Source organism: Aphelocoma coerulescens, chromosome 8 (genome assembly GCF_041296385.1).
Source record: "Aphelocoma coerulescens isolate FSJ_1873_10779 chromosome 8, UR_Acoe_1.0, whole genome shotgun sequence".
NCBI classification, from domain to species: domain Eukaryota; kingdom Metazoa; phylum Chordata; class Aves; order Passeriformes; family Corvidae; genus Aphelocoma; species Aphelocoma coerulescens.
In genome coordinates, this window is record NC_091022.1 from 21,546,880 (window position 1) to 21,573,830 (window position 26,951).

Below are 26,951 nucleotides of genomic sequence, written 5' to 3' on the forward strand. Positions count from 1 at the left end.
GTGGCATATTTAATTAATTCTTGTCTACTATCAGGTTGGCGTTTGACCTGATAAACTTTTCCAGTGTGGCTGGACTTCATGTAGTGGTTTTGTGCTGGGGCAGTGGATTATAAAGCAGCCAGGTTATGAGCCCAAACTGGTGGAACAACCTGGAGCCAGGGCAGAAGCAGAGTAGGTGCTTGTTCTGCTGCAGCTGAACCACTGCAACAAGTGGTTGCTGCTGCCTGATGAGCCCTCATTCCTGCAGGCAGAACCCTTTGCACTGTGTGCCTGCCTCTGCCAGGGGTTTGATTCAAAAGGCCTGCAGAAATCCTCCAAATCTCAGTGTGTAGCCTTGTTACCACCTAACAATCTGTTCAGACTCTGGAGTTTGTGTGATACACTCTGACAAGGTACTGTTGACACATACTTTGACAAACACCACTCGATGAAACAGTTTTCTGTGACATCTCTGTTAAGTTCCTGCAGAACTTAATTCAAGCAAAACAGGTATTGTTGTCTTGCATTTTTTGTGCTGTGTTTTTATAGACGTGTGGAAACTTAGCAGTGTAATGCTGTTAGTGGGTCGTGGAGGCTTGAAACATTATGTTGTGAGAAAATGCTGTCTGTCACTAATATCATGAGGTAGGAACACAACTGACCTCTGACTATTTTGGTAGATTAAACTAAACCCCACTAGGTGGTGCAAGCAAATAAACCACCTTGCAAAATACTTCTCTCCAGATGACTAAACTTGGGGAAAGGATGTCTTTCACCAAATGAAATATTTTCTTTGATTGTTTGTTTGGGTTTTTTTCATTTATGGTTTTGTACAATAGTTACTAAAATTTAGTATTTAATGCTGTCTTAGTCTGGTCTTTCCACATACAGGTAAAAAAGTGTGTTCTGGTTTTGGCTGAGACTTGCATATCTCCCTTTGTTACAGTGTGGGCCAGCACCACAATGGTGTATTCACAGGTGGGCTGGGGGCTTCCAGAGCAAGTAGTGGACAGAGGGCTTCCATTGTGTTTTGCTCTGCTATCTAAAGTGGCTGCTGTGAAATAACATCCTTCCTACGAGCTGACTGAGGCATTTCCAGACTTGGCATCTGCTTGGAGTATTCTCTCTCAGGGTCTGTATTGTTGCAGTTTATCCTATGCCAGTTTCACTTTGGGTTTGCTTACCTTTACAGCTCTACTCTCTACCTACAGTTAAAAGTATTTGTTTGTTCAAAGAACAAACACAGGAATAGTAATGTACCGTCAATTTACAGTGGAGCGAATAAGGTTCCAGTAGAAAATAATTTTGACATATAATGTGTGTGGTTAGTCTGTAAGGGTTAATGTGTATGTCAAAGAGATCAATAGTTATGTTTTATTTAGAAACAAACAAACCAGAAAGCCACAAAAAAAAACTCCAGACCTTCATTATACTCTTTCATTGTACTCCTGAGCAGACTATAATATAACCTTACCATTTTGTGTTGTGCTTGGCTATGCCATTGTCTGAAATTCAGGCTATATAACCTTTCAATATCCTCTGCTCTCCACTGAAAACACCTCTTGTGCAGTGGTGGTTTTACTGTAGATGCAGTGGCCCATACACAGTCAACATATTTCTATAGCCATAAGATCAGTAGCAAAAAGTTTTTGAATAGCAGGAGACCACACATTCTTGAGATAAGTGGAAGACCCCAGGAATTTCTACCTGTGGAGAGCCATCAGCACTCTCATTTTCTTGTCAGTAATCATATTTTACAGAGTTTCTATGGCTTCCCTGTAGACTGCAAGCTGCCAGCTCTTCTGGGAAGGCAGCAGCGCTGCGGTGCTGCCCCGATCCTGAGCAGAGCCCCGCCTGTGCTAAAGGGCAAGTGCTGCAGTGAGCATTGCTGGCTGCTTAGCAGTCAGCCCGACAGAGCAGCGCCTCTGCCTGCTGCTGGTTCCCCTTCCGTGTCTGTGTGCCAGGCCTCGCTCGCTCCGCGAGCACAGTGCATCAGTAAATACCGTATTATCACCTTGCGGTCCAGGACTCTGTAATAAAACAGTAACTGCAGTCACTGAGCAGCTCTCTAGTGAAAGTTCAGTATATTACTGTGCAGTATAGTTACTGAAATGGAAATATTTCATTTCAGAGTGACTTAGGTATTCATCAGTTGGGATGGGTGAGTTTGCCGCTTTCATCCGAGTGTTGACAAATGCAGCAGAAGCGGGGTTTTGTTGGTATTTTGATTGGGGAATTTTTGTGTTGGTGTTTTGATTGGGGTTTTTTTTGTGTTGGTTTTTGTTTGGGGATTTTGTGGGGTTTTTTTGTTTGGATTTTTTTTTAGGAAATAAAGACATTAAAGTGTAAAAAGCTTACGCCCATGAAATCTCAGTTGACCAGCAGCCATAAAGAATATATACACTAACCACAAATAGTCAACACATACTATGAGTTTTGCAATAAGATTCTGTTGTACTGTATGGCCTCTACAGAGTACACACAGAAGAATTGCAACAGAGGTATTACTCTTAAAATGCAGAAAGAAAATATTTTTTTACTGGTTTCCTTGGATCGAGAACCAGCATACTCAATTGCCATTGTGCACTTTTGGCTATTATTAACCCCAAAGCCAGAGTAGAACTATGTGGTGATGCAAGTAGAAGGGTCTCATGGTATGTCTATTAAAATACTTTGATATTCCTGCTGTAAAAATGTAAATGTAAAAATAAATGTAAATGTAAAAATCCAGTGCCAATGGTTTTGGTTACTTACATTGTAGTTGTGTGTGGGAGTCCCACTTGTGAGTGAGGATCTACTGTAGCTGAGCAATGAACATATACAAGAAAGGTACACACCTTACACCATGCTGTTCCCATTCAAAGTACTCTGGCAGTTTTGGTGACAGGTACATTGAACAGTCATAAAAACATGAGAGAAATCAGGGGAATTAAAAAAGAAGTTAGTTTTCCATGAAACATGTAAAATATGAAGTTAAACTCTTTACTAGACCTCATATATTTGATAATGTAGCATGTAAAATTCTTTAGAATGAAATCTTTTGGCTTTTGCCTGCTTTGTGCTTCTCTTAACTTGGAATTTTTTTCTTAAGCCTGTTACTGTGCAATTGGAGTTGTTCCATTGTTTGTATAACTGTTAATTACTCCATCTGAAGGTGTTGGGAGAGAAATCTGGCTTCATTATCTGTGCTAAATGAACTAAGAAACTTTTAATTTTTGCCTTAGAGTCAAAGTTGCCTTTTATGTGTATGCATATACACACACAGACACACTCAAATATGTGTGGGATTGTGGAAGACCTTACCAGCACTGAAGAGTTTGTTCTTCTACATAAGGTGTACTGAGAGGCTGATGTTCTAAAAACTGAGTGACAGATTGGCATTGTGATCTTTTCTGCTTTACACTGTCTCTTGGTGCTGGTATCTACTGATAATGTACACTTAACATTCAGATTTACTGATGTAATGTTCTGTAGATTATAAACATTTGCAGAAATTTACTTTTAAATAATGGAAGAACCTACCATAAGAATAAGATAAAGACTGAGATTAGGTTAGTAATACTCGGTATTCAATCTGACTTGAAGTCATAAATCATTTTTGTGTAAACCCTTGCATTTGTTTTAAAAGAAAAAAACACGGAACAATCCTCTGACAAAAGAGTGAACTTTTTGGTTTTTTCTGTTTTGGTTTTGAAAGTAAAACCAGGTAAACCCATTTGCTGCATGCACTCTACTGTTGTAAGACAGTCTTAGAAAGACTTAGTCAGCTTAAGCTTGGACATGACTGAATACTGAAGGTTTAATTTTAAAAGTTTAAGTCCCATTTAAAAAATAACTATTTAATATTAGTCTTCGTTAGACATTTTTGTTAGTATAATAACTCTGCTAACATATTTTTACAGTCAGCCAAGTCCAACCCATATAGGTGTTGAAAAATGTGCTAATGAATTTTTTAGGAACGTTTCATAGAAGTAGCTTTTGCTTTATTGCATTATAAAGGTCTTTGATGATTGCTTAAACATTGCTTGACATTTACCATGCTGCAGAGTTGATAAGTAAATAAAAGGAAACTTTGTAAATAAGATTTTCCCTATTAAATGGTTTTATCTCTTTACTCTTGCAGTAAGACAAATAAATCTGTACAGAGAATTTAAGGTAACTGAGAAGAAAGAAATGAGAGGGACGTGCCTGTAGCCCTCAGAGCTGTTTCTGTTCCTGCTCTAGCCGTGTCCCTTGGAGATTGCAGAGAGAAAGGGTGCTGACAGCCTGTGGCACACTCTGAGCTACTGCATCTGTCCCTTCCCTGCAAGAAAAAGGTGAGGTAATTGGAACTCTGGACTTGGCAGGTGTCTGAGATGCCAGATTCTGTGTCAAGTATTTGGATAAGAAACCACCTGTGAGTATTAGAAGTTTGGTTTCTCCAGCCTATTGCTTGGCTTTGCAACTAGGAATAACTTGCAAATCGAGATATATGTCTTGTATAGGTACAGCTGACAGGTACTGGAATTAGTAGAGCCCTGAGTTGAGCACAAGGACATAAAGTCGCTCTTTCTGTCCCACAGGCCTCAGACCTAGTGGCTTGCTTGGATAGGCAGGGGAGTTGCCAAGTTTGTGTGCCAAGTTTGTGTGCCTCTTGGGAGGTTGGCAAGTGGCGTGCCATGTACTTGACACAGGGATAGGTATGACTTGCTGCTTCTGCTTTTGTTCCTGGGACCACTTAAATTGTATGAGGAACAGCACTGGTGAAAAAGGGGAAAACAGTCGATTAAGTTTTGTAGTACAGTGTTCTGCAATTCTTGGTGTATCTTGGTAGTCTGCTTTATGGAAATGTGTTACTGATCATGTTGTAGCAAAAAAGATCAAAAGCAACATCTAGTATTCAGGAGAGATGTGATTGCACAGTAAACCATTTCTCAAAAGCCCAGAACTGTAATTTTTATGATTAATTTTCTGAGTGCCTAGGGTATAGAATGTTTCAAGAAAATCTGGGTCTATTACAGGTACCTGTATATGCTCTTGTATACACTTGTGGATAGAAGTACAGTTGGTGTCTTCCCTTGTAACGTCCTACCCGTAGGGGCTGGGAATTGTCAGGCAGATCAGCAGCCCTGCTATAAAGGACCCTGGAGGTGGAGATGGGCACCAGTGCCATCACCATCAATAAAACAAGCTGCCTACTGAGCTACATGAGGAGTCTAATTAGCAGATTGAGCAATACTGTTACCATTTCTCTTTGATGCTGCTGAAGCCCTACCTGAAACACTCTGTCTGGCATTTCGCCTTCCTCTTCAATAACAATGTTGAGAAGGGTTGCCAAGATGGTCAGGGCCTAGGGTACACATCCTGTGAGAGGTGGTTGAGAGGTTTGGGCTTGCTTGCCCTTAAAAGGCAGAAGTGTAATTGCAGGCTGCAGCTGTTTGGAATGCAGTGGTTAAGGTAAACTCTTGTAGTAGTAAGAGGTTCAGGTTGTGGATGAGGAGAAACATTTGCAGAGAAGGGTGGGTTAGCACAGAGAGGTTGTGGAGGTTGTCAAGATTCAGCTGGACAAAGCTGTAGCTGACCTGAGCTGGTGTTGGGAGGCTGAAGTGGATGGTCTCTGAAAGTACCTTAGAAACAAGATTTCTGTATTTCTGTGTGGTTAGCTCCCTTGATTAATTGGAGTAAAGGGTCAAAAAAGCAAAGTAGGAAGCTTGAAATGAAGGGAGTAAGGTAAAAGGTCTGAGGATGGTTTTGGGCAGAGAACACTGCTACTTTGACAGATTCTTGTACTGAACTAAGCAGTCTCATGAGAAATTACAGCTGGATGGTACATTATGTGACTCATGAACTGAAATAACAGAAATATGCACTGTAGGTGTAGAAATATTGGAACTTAAAATATGTGTATTATGGGGTTTTTAGAAGGTGCCTGTTGAAAAGTGTAACAATATGAACCAGTGCAGATATACTGTTTAGTTTGAATATGTCCAGGAAAGAACAGTAGTATTAAACACAAGATGAACTTTGCTATAAAGACTAATTGTGGCCACTAAATAATGGGGCTGCTATCCTGGCACATTCCCAGGTTAATTCTTTGATTTAAAAACATCTTCCTACTGATTTTCCTGACTTGCAGTGCACTGGCAGGTGGTGTTGAATTGATCTACATAAAGATCAGGCACTGTGGATAAACTTTCAGTTATGAAAAATGAACAAGCTTGCTTTATCCTGCTGAAAGTATAATTTCAGCATGTACTGGTAGCAGTATTTAAATTGCACGTGTGATGTGGTGGCATGGGAGGATTTGGACTTTCTTTGAGATTCCTGTGAAATTCAGTCATGACTTTCCAGACATAGAGTGATAATAACCTGTGTGGTTTTTAACCACTCTTGGAAACATTTTCCCATGCAATTAGAGGGAATGGATTCAAGGGGGAAATTTGCAGCCTCAGTTCTTAAGGACAGCACATACGCACTTCAAACTGGTTCAAAAGATTGCTCAGTGAGGTTGGCAGTGTTCTCTTTTGACTGGTTTGAACCATCAGTAGAAGCTCCTCTGATATTGCTGGACTTGTCTTTATAAACGTGCCCCAAGTTTAGGAAATTTGACACTTGTTCTCTTCTTTTTTTTCCCCTCACAAAACCTGCCTGTTGTGAGAATGAATTAGCATTAAGCAATGAGCACCTTCTTTTAGCCGTGGACTCAAGTGGTGATTTTCAGTGATAGAGGAGAGACTTAGTGGGTCTTTTTATCTCCAACTTTTGATTAGCATTTTGTGCTTCAGCAGCAGCATCATGTAGAAGTTTTAAATTAATTCAAAAGAGATTTTCTAATTTACCTAAAATGTGGAATAGTTGAGATAACAAAATGAAGCCCTATAGGTCATGTGGTTTCCAGTAGCAGGAAATCCAGTTCTGCTTACTTAAGCTAATATTCTTTTTAATTCCTTCCCTATGTCTTGGCTCAGAATAAAAATAGGAGCAGGCAGAACAGAGAATCCCTCCAGTGACATTTTTTGACAAAAGTCGTTGGCTAGAAAAGAGGAGAGAAACAATACTGGTCAACCTGTGTTAAAACACACTATAGATTTGTGTTACCTCTTTTTAGGATCTTAGGATGGCTAAGGGTATGTGGCTTGACAAAGGTTAATCACCTGAAATTCTTCAGATAAGAAATCGTGGATCACAGAAAGACAGAGGAAACATTTGTTGCAGTCAATTTTTATCCAGTTTATGGACACAATGTGTCTGGCAGACTCTGGGAACACCAGCAGACCTTTTTATGGTCAGGTTCAAGAGAAAGTGCTGTGCATTCACAGATTTCAGGTATTTTTTAAACTCCAGGAATAAGTCTGTGTGATTAGTTTGGGTCAAAATCTTTCACATTTATTTGAAAAGAAATGAACAGATTACAAAAAGTGTTTTGCATTTCTGAACTGTAAGATGTTTTGCTGCTTTATTCCACAGGAATATCTCTCTGTAAAGGCCAGCAAGCTGAAGTAGTTAATTTTTCTTCACAATGCAAATCAGTAGCTTCCTTCTTCAAAAAATTATAAAACTGATTGTGTCTAACACTGATTTACTTTTTCATTGCATCAAAGATAGTTTTTCCTGTCAATTTATTTTTTTCCTTTATCTCCATATTCTATTGTTCATTTTTGTGCAGTCTTCCTTTGAAGCTGTCTTTGATAGTCTGCCATCTGCTGCAGTAGGTGCTGCTAGCGTTATTGAGTGGAAGTCACAGCATTTGTGGATGAGAATCTTGGTGGTTTTGGCTGTTCCTTTGAAATGCTTGTGTACCTTTCCACCACAGCTTCCTCCTCTCCTCATCTTTGAATATGCACAAATGGTTTTGCCGTCCAAAGACATTCAGACTGCACAGCAATGAAGGGCAAAGATGAGCGTTAGCTTTGTGAGACAGCCCTGAGAGGTCCCCCAAGGTCAGTCCCCAGCTGCCCAGCATCCCAGAGCTCAGGACTAGAGTAGTGAAGGAAGTTGTTTGCATTATTAGGTCTTTAGAGGGAGACATCCACACTCACCTGAGCAAAGGTTGCAGCAACAAAAAAACCACTGAGTTTTGACCCTTTAACTAAAGAAACTGTGCTAGGAAGGAGATGTTGTGAGGAAGTTCCCTGCAATGATGATGCTCTCAAGTATTTGTTTCTCTTCTTTGTGACTATCCATGTGGTAAACATGAGTGTAGGCAAATCTGGCATTCCCTTATAAAGATAAGAAGAGCATTGATGAGCACACTTTTGGAGAAGAGCAGAGTTAAGTATGATATCTTTTCAAGGACTGGTGTTTTCCATGTACCTTAGTGCTTCTGTTGTTTAAACATACCCAATTCTTAAATATGGGTGAAGTTAGGATTTAACAGATAGATCAAGTACCTGGCCTCAATCCAAGGTCTAATTCTTAATCTTCTGTACTATGGATATGGTAGATAAATTTCTCAATGGCCAATTTAAAAAACTATTCACTCAAACCCGACGCAGCCCATTTCAGCCTCTCTTTAATAGGAAAGCTAATAACTTTTTCTGATGTGGTGCATAAACCTCTGGTATTTTGTTTTCTTTTTATTGCCAAATGCAAGTGTGTTCATGTATTTACAGTCAATAAAGCTATCAGTGCTGTACACAGGTTTAGATAAATAATATCAGCCTTTCAGTCTTGGGTATCAGATTTAGGCACTGCTGTGTTATTTGCATCCCTTGGTCTCGTGCTGACTGTCCGAGCAGTTGCACTGTTTCTGCTCAAAGCTACTTCTACAAGTGGGACAGCCCATTCCAGTACTTTCATTCACATTAGTCAGAAGTCATGTCTCAAACAAGCCAGGCAGAACTTGAGCAGCACAAATCATTTGTGTCTACAGAAAAGAAAGATGGCGATCCCCAAACGCCTTGTTCCCATGCATTTTTGTCTGTGATTGTCTTTTGTACACTGTTCACACTCTGACTTCTAGTTTGTATCATTTCCAAGAGAGGTGGTTCCTTATTAGAACTTACCATCAAGGAGCAGTAGTTTCAAAGAGATGCAGTATTACCTGTGCATGGGCCATAGGCATGAAATTCTGTGACCTGTCCGGGCCATCAAGTCTAGGGAACATATAAGAAGGAAGAAATATTAACCTTAGTCCTGTTGCCTGTTAAAATTAGTGAATGTTTATATTTACCCAGAGAGACAGGTTTTATGTTACCTAGACTTTTCCCTCTCTTGAATGCCTTAACAGCACATTTCTGCCATGAGCAACCCAGTTCATGATCACACGTTGTACTTTTTTTCTGCCCTGTGTTTTTGTAAAACTTGCACAAGGTAAAATACATCTCTGCCCTAAAGCCACTGCAGCTGTTCTGGGTAGAAGACCATGGGCTGGGTTAGCACTTGTTGCAGAACGTGCCACCTTCTCGTGCTCGGAATTTACTTTCCTTTAGCACATGTTGACTTTCACAGGATTTCTCCCTTAAGAGAAAGCATGCAAATATAAATAACAAATAAGCTATTTCACCAAATATCTTGACACATTTTACTGGATTTAGATTCACTTTCCACAGTTTCTGTTTCATGCTCACTTTCCTTCATCTAAGAGCAGTCACAGTGGCAGTATAAAAATAACTTCTAAATTGAATTTTTCGAGATCCTTCTCTTCTGCTATCTCTTACTGCTTCCCACTTCTCATTTGATTTTACATTTCTTTCTAGACTTCTCCCTGAAAATCAAGATCTCCTTATGCTTTGCATTACCAGCTGTCAGGCATGATGCTGTATTTGCTGATATGCCACTGTGTTAGCTTGCTCTGCCACTGTTGGCAGCACTCTGCTGTCATGCTCAATTGAGACAGAAGGGACTGTTTCTTACCGGAAAATTAATTCATGAAAAATTACCTTTGTTTCTGTAATAGAATTGTTTTGAAAGAAATGAAACATACAAAGGAAACTGTATTACAACAAATTAGCCCTTAATTTTATAAAGGTTTAAGTGTCAAATATGAATGAACTAAACACAGTGAGGCCAACTAATTTTGTGAAATTACAGCCTTAAATTGCCACACGTGATCTGAGCACAAATTCCATCAGCTGAGATGGTTTTTGTATTTGGATTTTTTTTTCCTGACATAACTAGTTTTGAGCAAAAGTGAGTGCCTCCCAAGGCATCTGGAAATTATCTCTGGAAGGAGTAACCAATTTGCTTGTGTCCCTCTGTGAAAGGGAGAGACAAGGTCAGAAGAATAGTGATTATTATCTTTATCCTGACATGTTCTCTTCTTCCACCTGCAAAGAGGAGGAAGTAGAAAATTCTCTTCAGTGTTGACCTGTTTCTCTTCTTTAGGCCTTTCTATCCCTTATGCTTTTTTGAAGAGGACTGCCTTTTACAGGTCATTCTGCCAGTCTAGGAGTGCTGGTGGGCTGCTATTCCTAGGGCTAGAATGAAGGAACAGTTTTACAGCAGGTTTCTTTCTTCTTGTTACAAGCAGCCCTGATAGTGGCTTTCTTTGGTCCACAGCAAAACTGACCAAGCTAACCAAGACAACTTCCTTAAAGACAGGACGAGGCTGCATCTGTCCTTGTGAATTAGGCTGATGTCCTGTCTCACATCACGTGCTGTGTCACTGTCAGTGTGGCCCCTGTTACCGTTGTGACTCATCCCAGCTGGACAATGTTTGTGAGTGGTTCAAGGTTTAACACGTGCCTGGAGGAGCCAGTTTGGGACGCAGCCTTTGGAGGAGAGAATTCAGCCATTTGTGAGCGGTATCATGGGGTTTGATCTCACTGGCCACAAGCTCTGTTCTTACATAAATGACTGGTTAAAATACATCCTTTGTGCTCACTTGCAGGGGATTTTAGGCTTATCTGCAGGAGAGAAGAATCAAAACTCTTTTGTAGACTTGACAGTTAGTACATCACTAAATCGGTATACAAAAACTTCATGGCATTACAGCAAAAATTTTGAGAAAACGGTTCTGAACTTCTCTTCCAAAATACCTGTGTGTGTGTGTGTGCAAACATTTTATACTGTGGGTATTAAATGTAGATGTGTATGTAAATACATTAGAATGTCCACCTACCTAATCTTTATCTTACAATTTATTTATATGTAAAATGTAGTGTAGTTCAAGTGACTTGATTTTTTTTTCAGAAAGTAAATTAGAAAAAAATAAAATGTCTTTCTTGATATTGAAAGGCTCCTATCAGCGTAATTTCAGTTTAAATCTAATTACTTTAAAATGCATGTTTATACTACTCTCCCCTTCCTCTTTTTTTTTAGTTAAGCTTCCTAAGGCTTAAAATTATAATGATAATTTTTTCTTTATCTTTTTTAATCCTGCATCATTTGAAGAAAGGTCTTTTTTTCCTGCAGTTGACAAGGAGGGTATTTGACAATGCAAGGGAATGCTGATTCTGTCTAGACAGAAAAATTGCCAAATGTGCAAGGTCCTTGACAGAACAAGGCTCTTTTTTTTTCTGTTTCTGCTAACATTCAGTTTATAGTAATTTTAGCTCTTACTTTCAGCTTCAAGTGTTTGATTTTGGGATTTCAGATACTCTTTTTTTTTTTCCCCCCAGATTTGCAATGTCCCTGTAAAGACTGTAGAGATAAACGTTCAAGATACTGATGAATATTGTGTTGTGTACAGTTGTTTTGTATCTAGACCTATGGCTAAAAAATGGATTTATGTTGCTGGTATCCATAAATCAAGGTGTTGTGTCAGCTAACAGGCTCCCAGCAGAACAGAAGTAATCTCCAATTCACACTGACTGTGGTATGTTTGCCAGTCAGGACCAATGATAGAAAGTAGGGAGGAACTGAGTGGAAAGATTCCTTCTGCACACTGTGGTGGAGTTGCTGAACCCCCTCTAAGCTCTGATGGTTGTGTTGGACTGTAACAGCAGTATATTTCATGTTAAAAGTATAAATTCATCATTGTCATAATAAACCAAAAACTCTAAAAACCGTATCAGTAAATGAGCTCTATCTGTGGACCAGCTTCAGTAGTTCAGAGCCTGCTTATTTAATTTTTCTTAAGCACATTAAACGGTTCTAGGCAGACTGTCACTATGATCTTTGAAATATTGCTGTGTTTCTTTTGTTCTCTGCTTTTAAATTTCTTATGCAGTAAGGCTTTCATACTCTGTTCATTACAAATTTCTGGATATTCAGACTCTTATTTGAGCTTAAAGCCTTTCAAACCACAGCAGAAATTCAGTAGTGGAAAAGGGAAGAGATGTGCACTTACTGTCCTTCCTTTTTCTACAGCCTGTTGACTCCCAGTGCAGACACTAAGCTTGTAGTTTCTGGCTCTTACCTGTTAGCTGGTCTGCAGGTAAATTAACCCAGCAGGTGTGGATCTTTTTGACTAGAATGGGTATAAGGTTTGAGCTTGGAAAATAATGTCTTGGTCACAGTTTTTGTCTGAAAATAATTCTGCATCAGCTTTAGAGAAGGGCCTTGTTTTTGTCAGGGTCTTTTCTTTCCCCTTCATTTCTTGTCATAGTGCTCAAATTCCTATATTCAGAAGTCCTCAGAAAGATAGAGGAATGGCTGATGAAAAACTTGAGTGATACTTTGAAAATGTAGCACATGCTTTGCAGTTCCAGTAGATGAAAGCAGCATGGTTGAAGGGTTTAAAACATGCTTTCATATTAATTTACTATCATTTAAATATTCTTTTAAGAAACTGGTTATGGATTCAGAGTTTTCAGCTGCAACCACAGTTTATTCAAAGTTTAAAGGGCTATGATGTATATTCTTTGTGAAGTATTCACTCTTTTTCTTCACACTAGCTTTTTGGCTTTTTGGTAACCAGAAGTACACACTGCTGTGCTGGTAAATGCGTGAATATTTGTGGTGTTGAACTTCTACCACATCTAAACACTGCTGTGCACTTGCAGCAAAAATGGGAAATGGTGAATAATCCCTCCTGCCTTTTGAGATGGTCATATTTCAATTATGTTGACAGGACTGAGTGAAGAAGCTTGTATGGTTGACAGTGCTGAATCTGCTTTGCAAATGCAGAAGACTTTTTTCCTTGGGGATTTCAATCCGGCTTTCACCGGTCCTTGTTCACCTAAAAATAAATTTAAAGGTTTTCTTATGTTTCTGCTGCTAAATTTGTGCTTTATGTCAAGGAAAAAAATCCACAATGTAATGCACATTTCTGTTTACTATAAATTTGTTCTTTCACTCAACTTTGTAAGAAATATATTCCGTTACTCTCATAGAAGACACTTTTTTCTTCATCTTAAGCAAAAAAATATCCCTGAAACACTTAATTTCATTAATTTAATTAGGTAAACATTGTACTAACCTTGATAAATGTGAACTTAATTTCTTCCCAGGTTTCCAGAGGAGGAGTTGGCAACAGAGCCACTAAAATATGCTGAACAACTTCCAGTAGCTCAGATAATACACCAGGTATGTCTTTCTATTTTAAAAATTCCTTTGAAAATAAAGAGCATGTGTAATACTTAAACTGCTTTTCTAGGTCACACAGAATTAATGTCCTCATGCTGGAAGTATGTATAAACAAGATACTCTTGTTCAGATGACAACTATTAAATTATAAAGGTCTTATTCTGAACATAGCAATGAAAAGATGCTTGCTGTATGACATGGTTAACACTTCAGAGCTACTTGTTAAAATTGTTGTGTGTCTGCTGATAGAAAAGAAAAAAAAAATCCATTAATTTCTCCCAATTTGCATCTTGACCTCAATCATATTCCCCTTCCTGAAAAAGCAGCCAAAGTATGGAGTCATTATTGTGGAATAGTTGTCATGACGAGTTGAGCAGGGAAAACAATCTTTCCTCCTAATACAGTTCTGAATTAGCACCATTTTTATTTCTAACTATAGCAGTGTCATCATACTTTCTGCTTTGAACAGGGTTTTTTGTTTGCTTTTTGTTTTGCACAATTAAAAAAAATAGGTTTATATTTTTCCTAGGTTGTGCCTTCTTTGTCTTTATTTAAATGGAATACTGTGCTATTGATTTAAGTAAACAAATGAGGGATATGAGCTGGGATTGAATAGAAGTTTTTATTGTAATATGCCTCCCCCAGTTAATGGCAAGGAGGAGGAAGAGATCTTTTCTGTGCAGAAGATTCTATATTCCCTTCTTGCTCTTCTCTCAGAGTTCAAGGTGTGATTTTCAATCCATCCTGCTGGTAGATCAGGTACCCAGTCTGCATTCAGGTGTCTCCTCATTCTTTTCTGTCAGCCACAGAGGCCTCTGCCTGTTGTGTGGAAAAGCTTATGGCCGAATAACATAAAACTTGTGTCAAACATGCTGTGGAGACTTAGCATCCTTCTTCTTGGGGATGCCTTAAAGGGAGCAAAATGACCTATTCTGTTGCAGTCATTTGGAATTTTCACAGAATAAAATAAAGAATTTTTAAACTTTGTAGATATGAGTCCTGCTTCAGGGACAACTATAGTTTTCTTAAGTCAGGACCAAACAGGCCACATTACTGTTTTCCTAATGGTATCTTGGCCATATGGAATCTTTCAGGTAATCAGGTATGCTCTGAAAAATTGACCTGAAATTTGGGGAAGATAATGACAGTTCATCATGGGAGTCAAAATGGTGCAGTCCATTCACTGCTTTGAGATAAGGAAAACTTCCAGACTGAAAACTGGGACTTGGTACTGGTCAGAGTAGCACTAAGCCAGATAGGCAAATTAGATAAAGCTGTGGTTTCAGGATGAGCTGTTTTTAAATGCTTGAAGATCAACAGGAACAAATAAAAGTCCACTAAGTCCCTTAATAGAATTTTGTGAACAACTTCATGTATATTAATTATCGTAGATCTTCCCAAATACCTTTGTCAATAACTGTTTTTAAAGCGTTGAGTCTCATGCTGCAGGCAGTGCTGGTTTTACCTTAATGGAAACATAAGCTTTATTTTAAAACCTTAAAGTGTACAAGCCTTTCCTACAAGTTGTAAACACGAGGGATTTTAAAACTTTTGGCTGAAATCTGCACCTTCAGGGAGAATTTCTGATGTGTTCCAAACATGGAAGATTGGAAATCAGGACCAGTTTGTATGTCAGGAACTCCCTGGTGTTGTCAGAGCTTCAAATGACCCAACAGCCTGCAAATGTCACATTTAAAATTCTGTCTTCATGCCTGAATCTCAGTATAAATGAATTAAACAGCAGAGCAGGCAGCCAGTCAATATGTTCTTAACAGTGAGAGTGAGCAATGAAACAGTTTGGGGGTTGTTTGGAATCAGTAAATAGAAAGTGCATGGAATGGCTCACCTAGAGGAAAATCTCAAATAGGAAACAGAATTAACCTTTAAAATGGTCGAGCAGACAAAATGCCATAGCAATATTTTTACAGCATTAGGTGGATAATAACTAGGGAGGGTTCATTTGGCTACTGTGCATTACACTGCCATAGAATATTGCACTGTGGAAAAGCAAAAAGCTGGTTTATGTACTCTTATCTGTTTGCTAAACTTGCCAGTAGTACAGAGCTGGGGTCTGCACGAGGCAGCAGAACAGATCCAACAGAACTGCAAATGTCTTGGATGCAGAGAAGCCAAATAAAAGGAGTGTTATTTATTTAGCTGTGGTGACAGGGAGTTTGGCACCATGCCCTGGCTGTGTGTGAGGCTGGTGCTCTGCCTGAGCCTGTAGGAGCTGTAACCAGCTGAGCATCACTGCACCAGCATCCTTCTGAATTAGCTCTGCAGGAATCTCCTTAAACCCTTTCTGAGGGACCTGGCACAACTGGAACAAGTTGTGCAGGGACCATTTTGTATGAACAAGGGGGTTTTTTGCTTTAAGGAAAAAGAAGGAAATTATAAGAAACTAAAAGAGTAAGAACAGTGGATAGTATTTTTGGTGTTATGGTGCTGTATCCAAATGGATACATACATACTCTAGACGTACATAATAGCATCAGTGCTGTGTATTTATAGCATAAATATATATTAAAATTTCACAGTGGTGGACATGTATCCTAAATCAGTATAATGTATAAAGTACATTCTAATTATACTTGTTAGCCACCATAGCCACTAGTACTATCCAGCTTTCACTATAAATTTATTCTCCTGAACACTAATGAAATGCTCCTTGTGCTCTTAACTGAAATAAAAAGCCACTAGTGCTTGGTAAAGGATTGCAGTCATTAATATAAACTTGTAAAAGTTGAGCTTTCAGAGTAATGCCCACATGAGACAACCTTTTTAATGAGATTCTCTCTGTACAGCCACGCATACAATGCTGCTACTTACAGTAAGTTTATGATACTTAGAATAAGGCCAAAAAAAACCCCAAATCAGGAAGGGGAGAAAAAGGAGAGATTACTTTAATTCTGCACTTGTCTTTTGTCAAAACAGGTCTGGTGGAAGAACAGGGCAAACTGCATTTGAGAAGATTGTTCCCATTTATCATAAATGATATTCATGCTGGCCTTGCAGTTCAGCAAGTCATTTTAATAAAAGTACCTAACTTTGGTGCCAGTGCTTGTGCTTGGAATGTCACTGTGTGTTACCATATTTGGCCTAACCAAGATTTAGGATATTGAAGAGACTTAAATTGTTCCTGGTATCTTACTGATGGAAGAATGTTTTACTGATGAAAGGCACATTTCAGCAGAGAAACACCAGATCTCCTGAAGGTGTTATAATTGAAAACAAAATGAAACAGCAAATTCAGACCACGATCAACTTGCATGCTTATTTTAGTCCATTTCAAACCATTAAGTAGATAAATGAACATGCTGTTAAACCAGGGTGGTATTTCAGGAAAGTGACTCGCAACCTATAGTGGAAATTGCACAATTTACTTGAAATCCGACATGGTTTACAGTTGCAGATTTACTTAAAAATAAGGAGTTCCATTGCTATTTTATCATGGGGGGGAATGCTACGTGTAATATCTAATTAAATTAGATTGAGTTTCCTTTTGGAGAAATGTGTTAAATTTGTTTGGTTTGTAGAAGTTTTAACCTGTGCTTTTCTGTTGCCTCTCCATAAGAAGCCTCAGTGGAAAATGTCTTCAGTAATTTCAGGAGATTCCTGGGAAGTTGTGCTAACCCTGTTGAGGAAGTGTCTCTGTTCCAGGGTCCAGTCAAGCAGGTCATGGGAGCGCCAGGAGCTTGGCTCAGTCCAGGCTCAGGGAGCGTTAGGGAGTTGCTACATCCAGTCTGGTCTGAGGGTGTTGACTGCAGTCACCATAAGGGAAATTAAATAGGAAATTTTAGGAAAGGTGGTGGGAGGGGAATCTCCAGAGTTATCAATACAGAGACGGATGGCCATCAAAGACTACTGCAGGGTTGCAGTTCTGCAGTAAGTCTTGCAGGAAGGTCTTTGTTTCCATCATTTCTCTGTTTCTGTAACAAGTTTGCAGCCATGACCCACCCCACCCTTCCCCCAAATAAATTCCTTTGGCTTTGAAGATCAATTTTTTGTTCATTCTCAGGGCCTCATTCTCATGTTGTAGAGGGCTGTTAGTTTATTGCCTTTGTTGATGTTATTTTGGTTTCATGCTGATTTAATTGACAGAGGTTTTCTTCAGTAGCATTTGCCAGAAATTGTTGAAACAGTATTAAGAAAATAGAACACACTATGTTGTATAGATTTTTTTTTAAGTATCTTTTTATTATCTATAACACAGCAATTTTAGCTCTCAGACTTAAAATGTTTTCACAAACATTAAATTAAAGTGGTTTTATGTGGCTTACGATCTTTGTGAAACACTCAATATGAAAAGTAACCCATCACATGCTGATACAGACTTGAAAACAAAACTTTAAAATTCAGGGATCACACTGGTGCCTTGCCCATTGCCTTGTAGCTGCCCTTTGGCAGTTTATGCATTTTAGGAGTTCCCCTGACTCCCAGTCTGCTTCTGTCCTGATGGTGGAGTCTTGGTTCCTATAAATGTTTTATAAATCCATTATTCAGAACTTTGGTTAAGCATGCAAAGTGTTTAACAGCACAACAGTAACCCAGATTTTTATTTTTGATGCAGACAGTAGTTTTTGTTTATTAATATTAATTTATTAAAAGTCTTAAAGTACTTTGATAAATGATACTTGCATTTTACTGTCTTTACAGGCTAAGAGGTTCAAAAGCAACTTGTAATACTTAGATGTGTCAGGTTCGATGTGTAAAGTTTTAGACACAGCTATTTATACATTCTTTGAAAATCCATTCATGTAGCTGTGTTTGAAAATAACTTTGAAGCGTAGCTTGCTTTTCAGAACTCTGGTCATGGTATTCAGCTGGATGATGTCAGAGATAAAATACAACCTTTCACCAAAAGGTCCAAGTTCTGCTGCACCTGCTGTCACAGACACAGGTCTGCTCAGGCAGGGATGCTTTTCTTTGTCAGAAATGGATTTTGTTAGGATGATTGAAAATTGAATTTTTCATACATTAAAAAGTACACTGACTTCAGAGTCTAGTTTTATTTTAACAAAAACATCACTTGGCTTCCCACCAAAAAGCCTTGTGAGGTGTCAGCTTGCCCGAGGACACCTGCCTGGTCAGGCTTTACTGCTGCAGTTCTGAGCAACGTGCTGAAGATGGTATTGACCCCTTACCATGGCCACTTCTTGTGGCCACTTTGGAGTGTCTGGAGAACAGCAGCCTGTTCTGTCAGTGCTCACATCTGTCTGGCCCAGACTTCAGGTGAGAAAAGTTCATTCTGATGCCCATCATGGAAATACGTTGACATCGTCTTCCTCACCAACTCACCTAAAGTGGTTTTTGGGGCTCAGAAATTCTGTGCAGAGCTAAATCCAGGTGTGCTGTATGTACCCTTTTTGCTGAACTAGCCTTTCTTCATCTAGGGCACTTAGGATGTATGGTCTACTACGTTCAGGTTTTTTCCATTTCTTTTATGTATTAAACATATGTTTGTGAATTGGTTAACCTAGAGGTGGTTTGCCTACATTTTATAACTGTAGTGGAAGTGGTCTCAAGTGGAATCATGACTGAATGTTGTCCAGCAAGTAAGAACTTCCTTTTTTCCCTAAATCGTAAACAGTGTATAGGCTTAATTTCTCTTACTGCTGCATAAGTTAGAGATTATTTAAATCTTTTGGGCTTTCTTTACATTGAATGCTACCTAGTAGAAAACACAGTGCTCAAAAGGACCAAAAGAAAAAGAGCTATTACTGCACACTTTTGCCAACCAAACCAAGTATGTCATAGAGCAGCAGAGGTATTCCTGCCAATACCTTGTGCTACTTGGTGCATATAGGTGCTTTGAAGTTCATTCCCTAAGATTTCTTCTAATACTAAGTTTGATTTAAAAAGTTGAGTAGTAGAATCTTGCCATGTGTATGAGTCATGTAATATATTAAGAATGGCACAGTCCCCTGTTTCTCTGACTCACTGCAAGAAATCATCAAACACAGTCTTGACTTGGTTATAGATGGTGCAGATCTTTTACTGGCAAACCATTAAACCAGAGATTTTTCAGGTTTTGTTTTGTTTTTTTTTTTTTCTAACAAACTGCTACAGAGTCAGGAATGGTGCTCAGAACCTTCAAATGTAATCCAGTAGTCCACACAAACAGTAAAGTTGTCTCTCTTTTTTTCTCCTTCAGAAATTAAATAACTCATTAGCCAAATCAAATTTCATCACATTCCTGAATGTGTATATAGCATAAAGTATTTTTCTAAAATAGAGAAAATGTAATTTTTAAAATTTGCTGTTGTTTTTCTCATCAGGTTTTTCCAATCACAGTTACCATGATGTGGAGTTAGCATCAATTACTGATCATTTGGTTTTACTGACAAGACATGGCTGCTTCTGTTTTGTTGTGTTTTTCATCTGATCATGATGATGAAGCAGAGATGCAGAAGCAGAGATGTAGTAAAGCAGTCTCTTCTCTTCCATCTTCCCATTAAAGGACTCTTGTGGGTGATAACTCTCTGCCTACCCAGGACCATTATTTTACTGGTTCTCAACCACAGGGGAAGTTCTGCTGGGCTATCTCTTTGTTAAGTTGAAATATTAGGTGGAATCTCTTCTTAGTCTTCAAGACAGAATAAAGATAAGTATCTTAGAAATATTTTTCTTTCAAATGCTGCTCCCCAAATCTTAAAAATATAGTAGCAATTACGGGGAACTTCATTTCTGTTGGGATGGAGTGCCAAAGTATTAATGCATGGGGGAGCACTTCCTTTGTCTGCACACAACAGTGCTCAGCAGAGCTGGAAAAGAACCATGAGCACTTTTTGTTGCTGACCAAGCATTACAGGGGAACTGAATGTAGTATTAAAATTTTCCAATTATAGCTGAATATAATGGGTTGAATAACTAAATGCATTGAAAGGTATCTTGCATGAGGAACCTGAACAGTCAGTTGTGGGGCTCTTGTTTTTAACCATTTTGTACCAGAAATACCACACTGAACATTTTCTGTAAGCCAAAAAGGGGAAATTTTGCCTGTTCCAGCATGCCAGAGACATTTGGGATGATGTTTGGTAGCTTCTTCTTGCAAGAACTTTTGCATGCATGGTCCGTCTTTTCTTCCCTGTTTATGCATTAAAGCATGCAACTTTACCTCCTTCCTTGCATTTTTTAAAAATGAAACCAAAATATATTTTAAAACCAATAAAGGAATGACCTGTTTTTCTCTCTTACACACTCTATTAAGAACAGTTAATTGAGCAGTTACCAAAATGTTCTGTTTGATGTACATGTGCATTATGAGCTCGTCTGGGCATCAGTAGAGTCCAGTCTCTGCTGTCACATATTGGAATGTGAATTTATCCCTTCTTCACAGAAATGGCTCCCAGCAAGGTGACAGTACCCCCCAGTCTATGCTCTCCTTCAAAACCTGTCTCCTCTTCAGGGAGTTGCAGTAACAGACATGGATGCAACAGATGCAGTGTTTTCAAAATGACTGTTTGAGGCTGTCCAGATCCTGCAGTTTGGACAAAGAAGTTTTAACTCTGATCTGTCAGTTTTCTGAGGTCATGTCTCTTTTCTCTTTCCCAGCCTGTGAAACCCTGACATTTATAGCTAGGCATTTTATCTCCATTCCTCTTTGGCACAGGATGGGAGATCAGTTTGACAGACAGCTTGGAGCAATTTTAGGGGCTACCCCTCAAGTGGCCACACTCCACGCTCACCAGTCCTGGTTGAGTCCTGTGCTTATTAAGCACAGCAGTGGTGCAAACTACTGCTTGAAAAGAAAAGGGCATTTTTCATCCTGGCTGGGTATGTGACTACAGAATTTCTACAGCCAACTAGGATAGGTAGTATCAGCTAAAACTGATAAAAAGTACTTGTATTCCAGAAAGTTTTTGTTTATATTTCTCATGAGCAGATGAGAGTAAAAATAGCTGTTACTGTGAAAAGTTGAAATGGAAATAAATTTGAGGCTTTTGTGCATATCATGGGAGTGCTCAGTTTGCCCTTGGGAATACTGCTAATATGAGGCTTTATATGTGACTGTAGCCTCATCCATTTTGTGGATTATGAGACATCAGTTTCATACCCACCAGAATATAGAATTGTCAGATGTACTATTAAAAAATATATTAAAAGATACCCTGGCTCTATAGTAACTATACTTGTTAGAGGTGCTGCATTGGATTTGCAGCTTCTTTAAGAGGTAATTCCTGTAACCGTTTCTTTTTAATAAGCACTATTTAAGATGTAAAATGAAGAAAGATGTTCAGGAAATGACTGTAACATGACAGGCTTTATAGAGTGCTGTAGATCTCTGGGGTTTACTCATCTGAACTTCAAATAACTGCATTTCAAGGGTCGGTAGTAACAGTGTGGCCATGGACTCAAAAAATTATTGTATTCCTTGTATTCAAAAAATTGATTTGCTTCTTTTCAGCTGAAGCAGCCATGTGTTTGAAGATCCTGTGTGCACAAACCTTTCAATAAGCACTATTGATGTTTCTGTGTCTTTGTTTTGGCATGGGACTGATTGTGCCATGATCCCCTTTTGTTCTTCACGAGCTGCTCACAACTGTGATTTCAAGGCGATGGTTACTGTTTCTATTGTGCTTTATCTGTGCTCAGAGCTTTACAGAAAGAGACAGGTTCAAAAATGCTTACAGCTGAAAGTAAACTTCACATAGCAGGTTGGCAAAAAGCAAACCAAGGTGAACAGCAAGAGATTCTGGTTTGCAGGCTAAGGCTGTAAAGGACCGTTATGTTAATCTTTTCTGACTTTCTGCACAAAGCACACAGATACTTTATTTATATTCTCCCTTCTTTGTGGCTGTATTGACATCAGGAAGGATAAGTAGAAAAAGGATGTGAGCAGTGGTTGGGAGATGTTTATTCGAGACATTGTAATTATGGGGGGAATAAAACCAAGGAGGACAATTAGGGCATGTAAGAATATATTTGTAATTTCAGCAAATATTCACAGTATGGCAGCTGGTACTGAAGAACCAACATGTACGTGTCCCATGGGTCTCAGTTGCTGACATGATGTGAACTGTTGCACACTGCTATAGGTAAAACATCAATAGCTCTCTCACTTTGTTTTGGGTAAATGGTGTTAGAACCGCTGCTGTCACTGCAAATATAAGGAGGGTATTTTTAAATGAGTTCTCTGAGATTCTTTGCTCCACTTTTTGGTCATAATAAGCTTGGCTAATGTCACCTTTTTTTGCTAAAATTAACTCTGCAGTGATTTTCACTCTCAACATTTTAGTCCTCTTTTAAGCATGTAATTCACTTTTTTCATCATTCCTTGCTTCTGTGATAATTTTTTGTGATAAATTGGTCTGCCTTCATTCACATTTGTCATTTATAAGCCAAAATTCTTAGATATTCTGAGTCTTTTTGGATTTGTCTACACTGGGTCCTATTTATTTGCTGTTCCTTCAAATATCGGAAAAGTGAATTCTATTTAGGGCAGTGAGGTGAGTTGTCTCCAGCAAGGATAACTGAATAGGTTTTCAGTACATAATGGTATGCAAATAATATACCTCTGCCTCTCGTGGGAATAAACTTAAGTATCTGCACAAGCTCTCTGTGACCTTAATAAGTTTGTAGGCATCAGAATACACCCCGTGCTGCTGAAGCACAGTACATGATGTACAAATACTTCAGGTGTGTTTCAGGGCTAAGCAGTGCTGTGAAATAACTGTGAATTTAGGATGTGGTCCACACAGCTTAGTGTGTATGGAAGTGTGTCCCAGCAATACAGTATAGCTGATGCACCTTTGTACCACAAGCAGTGGGTTTTACTAATAGTCACCATTAATAAAACAGATGATGCTTAAAATGTGCTAATTCAATACACTGCAAGAGTGTCTTCATGCACGATGCAAGGTGAGGCTGCAAAACACAGTAAAATGAGAAATAAGCTGTTCCATTAGTCTGTTTTTAGGTTTATGATGTTTCATATGTTAAAGTACCTTTTAAAAATTTTTCTTCTTTTTCGTTTGTTTTTATTACAGGTTCTAGAGCAATTCAGGAAACAGATGCTGCATTTAAAAAAGCTTTGATTTAGTGAGGCTTTCTGTGCAAGAGAATGCATTCTTCCTAAAACTTCATTTTACTTAAATTAACTTGTATTTCCACTGAGGATGGCTTATATTAAGCACAAAGGGAGGCTTAGCAGTTTAGGCTTCCATCAAATAAACTGCATAACTAAAAAGAGAAGATGCCAAGCCTCACATACTTGTACTTGAAAGAGTTGTGTTCTCTCTCGTGGGAACTCGAGATTAGAGAAATTATAAAGGCATTGCATAAAAACAGGGAGTTAGAATTAATTTTTGCTTAAGCGGGGAAGTGTCAAAAGCCTATTATGGTAATTTTTCAATTTTGTCTTAACTGTTCACACATTTTAAAATAGTTGTACAACTGAGTGGAGGCATAATTGATGTGTTGTGGTTTCTTTTTCCTTTCCTTGGGCCATCGTAAAACACATCTTAGGTGCACTTAGGCATGGAAGAAGTAGGTGTTCTAATTAAGTAGATGAAAATTTTCATATCATAGTGAGAAAATTTACCTAATGGATTGGAATAGTACTCTAAGAATGGTTCCCCTATTCTTAATTACATCCAAGGACCAGATATCAATAATACATGAAGACAATTAAGCCACAAAAACCTTAGTGAGAAAGTATAATTCCTAGCAGTAGAATTTTGGGGTTGTAGAGACTATCATGTTTATTATTATTTTTACTACTGTAAACAGTAGCATTAAAAGTCTACATTTAAAAGAAATTACTTTATTCATTGTCTTTTAATGTATAGTAAAAGCTGAAGATATCATGGAATGAAGAGTTACTGCTACATTTATTTTTTTAATCTTTCATAAATTAAAAAAATATAAATCTTGTCTGAATCGGAACAACCTATAAATTGCTATGGTGTAGTAATTCAAAATTTATGGTTGACCTAGAATAAATTTTAGGACTTCCCTAGGTAACAGAAAACTGATTTATCAAATGCTTTTAATGGTGAATTAAATCACTTTTATTAAATACAGGATTAACAGCAGGAATACTGTTCCAGAATTACTTTCATTTTGGTGATCAGTTTTGCTGTTCCCTAGGAGGAGTCTTTGGTGGACCAGGTGTTGCATTTGGAATGAGACTTACTGGCAAATGTAAAAGTGAGAAATGCTCCTTAGTGGTCATTGATTATTAAAACTTTAGTTTTTATATTCAGGGAAAGGGCCCCTTTCCTAGCTTGCAGCTGATTTCTCTGCAGAAGCCTGTTTGGGCTATGAAGATGCTGCCTTTGGCATCCCCAAATTATGCCCAGTTTGTTGAGAATTTTTCTGGCTTTGTCTGCAGTAGAAACTGGTGAAAGGATAGAGACTTGCTGTGCTGCAGGAGTGAGGCACATTCTGCTTCAGCACTTTTCTGGTGCTGCTGAATGGCTTCTGTCAAAACCCACTTGCAGTGTCTCTTCACACGAACCTTAGAGTGGTCTGATTGTTCCTTAGCCCTTCTCTCCCCAAAGCTGTGTTTGGGAATTACCTGACTAAAAGTACGGTGTTGGTCATGAAGTTTTGGTGAGATGAGGCTTGGAGAGAAGAGCCACTGTGGCTGTTGAATTAGTTCTCTGGTTTCTGATGGGTTGTATTTGTGTCCCTGGAATAATAATGGTGGGAAGAAGATAGCCAAGTGTGAGCATGGATGTGTGTTGGGTAGAGGAAAGGAAAGGATGCTATAAGATCTTTAGGCAAAGGGAAATGTATCTTAGTCTGTATTCTTACTGTATTGCCTAATGTTGTACAACACTGGTTGTACAACATTAAGCATATGTGTATTTTGAGTGTAAGACTTAATTTTTGACCCAGTTTGTTACCTGTCACTAAATATATATGGGATCAGGACCTTCCTATATAAAGCAGATTGCTGAAGTCTTTTATAGTAGGTTGTCCAAGATGCAAGATTTAATTCCATTTTCTGGTGTCTGCTCAGTGTTGTGTAACATTTTCATTTCTCACATAACCTTGTACAGTTCTTATTAATCATTACTTTTTTATTGTTTACACATGAAATCTTCCCTGACAGACAGTGTTTATTTAAATGGTATTCCAGTGAGTAGTAAAATTAGCAGTAGGAGCTTTGCTAGATTTTTTTCTTCTATCTACTGTATTTCTTCTGAGCTTATGCAGCATAAAAAGTAGCTGTTACCAATAAGCTCGCATTGATAAGGAAAAAGTCTAAATGTTATCAATCTTGATGTATTTTGCCATGCTGTGACAGCAAATACCTTTTCTGAACACTTCTCCTCAGGGGAAGGCACTAGCTCCAAATGTATTCGCACATTTATCCCACTTAACCATGTAATCCTAGGTGTTACTGGTGATTTTTTTGTGTTAAGTTAATTATGTTTTGTTTACTCTTCAGTAGCATGCTGTGAGGAGCACAGAAATGTAACTCACGAGCTCTTGACAGGACTGATGAATGGCCACAGATAGAGATATTGGCAGGCTGCTCTCCAGTGCTCAGTCTAGAATTGTTTTCCTAAATAATTCAGAGGGTTGAAATTTGATGAAATCATTTCCATTTGAAGAATGAGTGGAAGGGGTAAATGAATGAAGACTCTGGTAATGGAGCAGTTGTGTTCATACTGTTGGACAGACAAGACAGCATCTTGCATCACCATTCCTGTGCAAATTCTTTGCATGGGCTTGTGATGCAGCCTCGTGCAAGTGATTCTGTCTGTAATGACCGCCGTTCCTGCTCAGTATGTGGCACACTGCTTTAGGCAGCTCTCCCCAGGATGAGAGGCCTCACCACTGACATTGTGGTTCCCTGTTCCTGTGAATTAGCCAGTGATTGCATTATTTTCAGGAGTGCTTAACATTAAGCCCATCTACAAATACATGGCTGACAAATGGGTGATGAGTGGTGCTTAGAGGGAACTGAGTTACAGCAGGACGTCAACAGAGCAGTAACCTGTGGGTAGTGTAGATGGAGGCAGGAAAGGTGCAACTGGTTTGCCCCTAGATAAAAATGTGTGTGGTTTCATCCTTTTTAAAGACCCTTTTGGAAGCTGTTGATTCTGTTCATGTTACATGTAGTCTGTGGGGATGCTGGGAGGGTGTGTCCTCAGCTACTCATTAATTCTTCCAGAAAGATGCTCTTTGTGAGCCCCACATAGTATTAGTGACCCCTGTCATGCAAATGTCACGTGGGAACAGTGATTATTTATGATACCATAAATCTGCTGTTCTTTCTTAATGCCTACAAAACCTCTTTGCAGGATTCTGGGACTTGTGTCCTTTGATGTACCGACTGTAATAGAAATGGCTTTTTTGTGTAGCTGTAATTATGTGCAGCCACTAAATAAGTGCCTGTATGATTGCCATGTCCACATTTTATGATTTGTTTTCTATAGCAGCTAGAGTACCCAAAAGTATTAGGTTGATGTTTCAGAACAGGTCTTTCTCCTTTTCCTCTTTTCCTGGTCCCATAAGCGAGTACATACAAAATAAACTTGGGTAAGAACACTTGTTCGGCTTATGAGTACAGAGCTACATAATCACCTTTAAAAGCTGGGTGGTGGTGGAGAACAAACCAGCCTGTC

General features: G+C 38.7%; 1 protein-coding gene across 1 annotated transcript in view; it reads left to right on the top strand.

The window, feature by feature from the left end:
* PIGK (phosphatidylinositol glycan anchor biosynthesis class K) overlaps positions 1-26,951 on the top strand; it is a 64,583-nt gene that overhangs the window by 29,022 nt on the left and 8,610 nt on the right. The window contains exon 10 of the mRNA XM_069023117.1: positions 13,293-13,368. Coding sequence (XP_068879218.1) covers positions 13,293-13,368 — 76 coding nt within the window. The remainder of the gene's footprint in view (positions 1-13,292; positions 13,369-26,951) is intronic.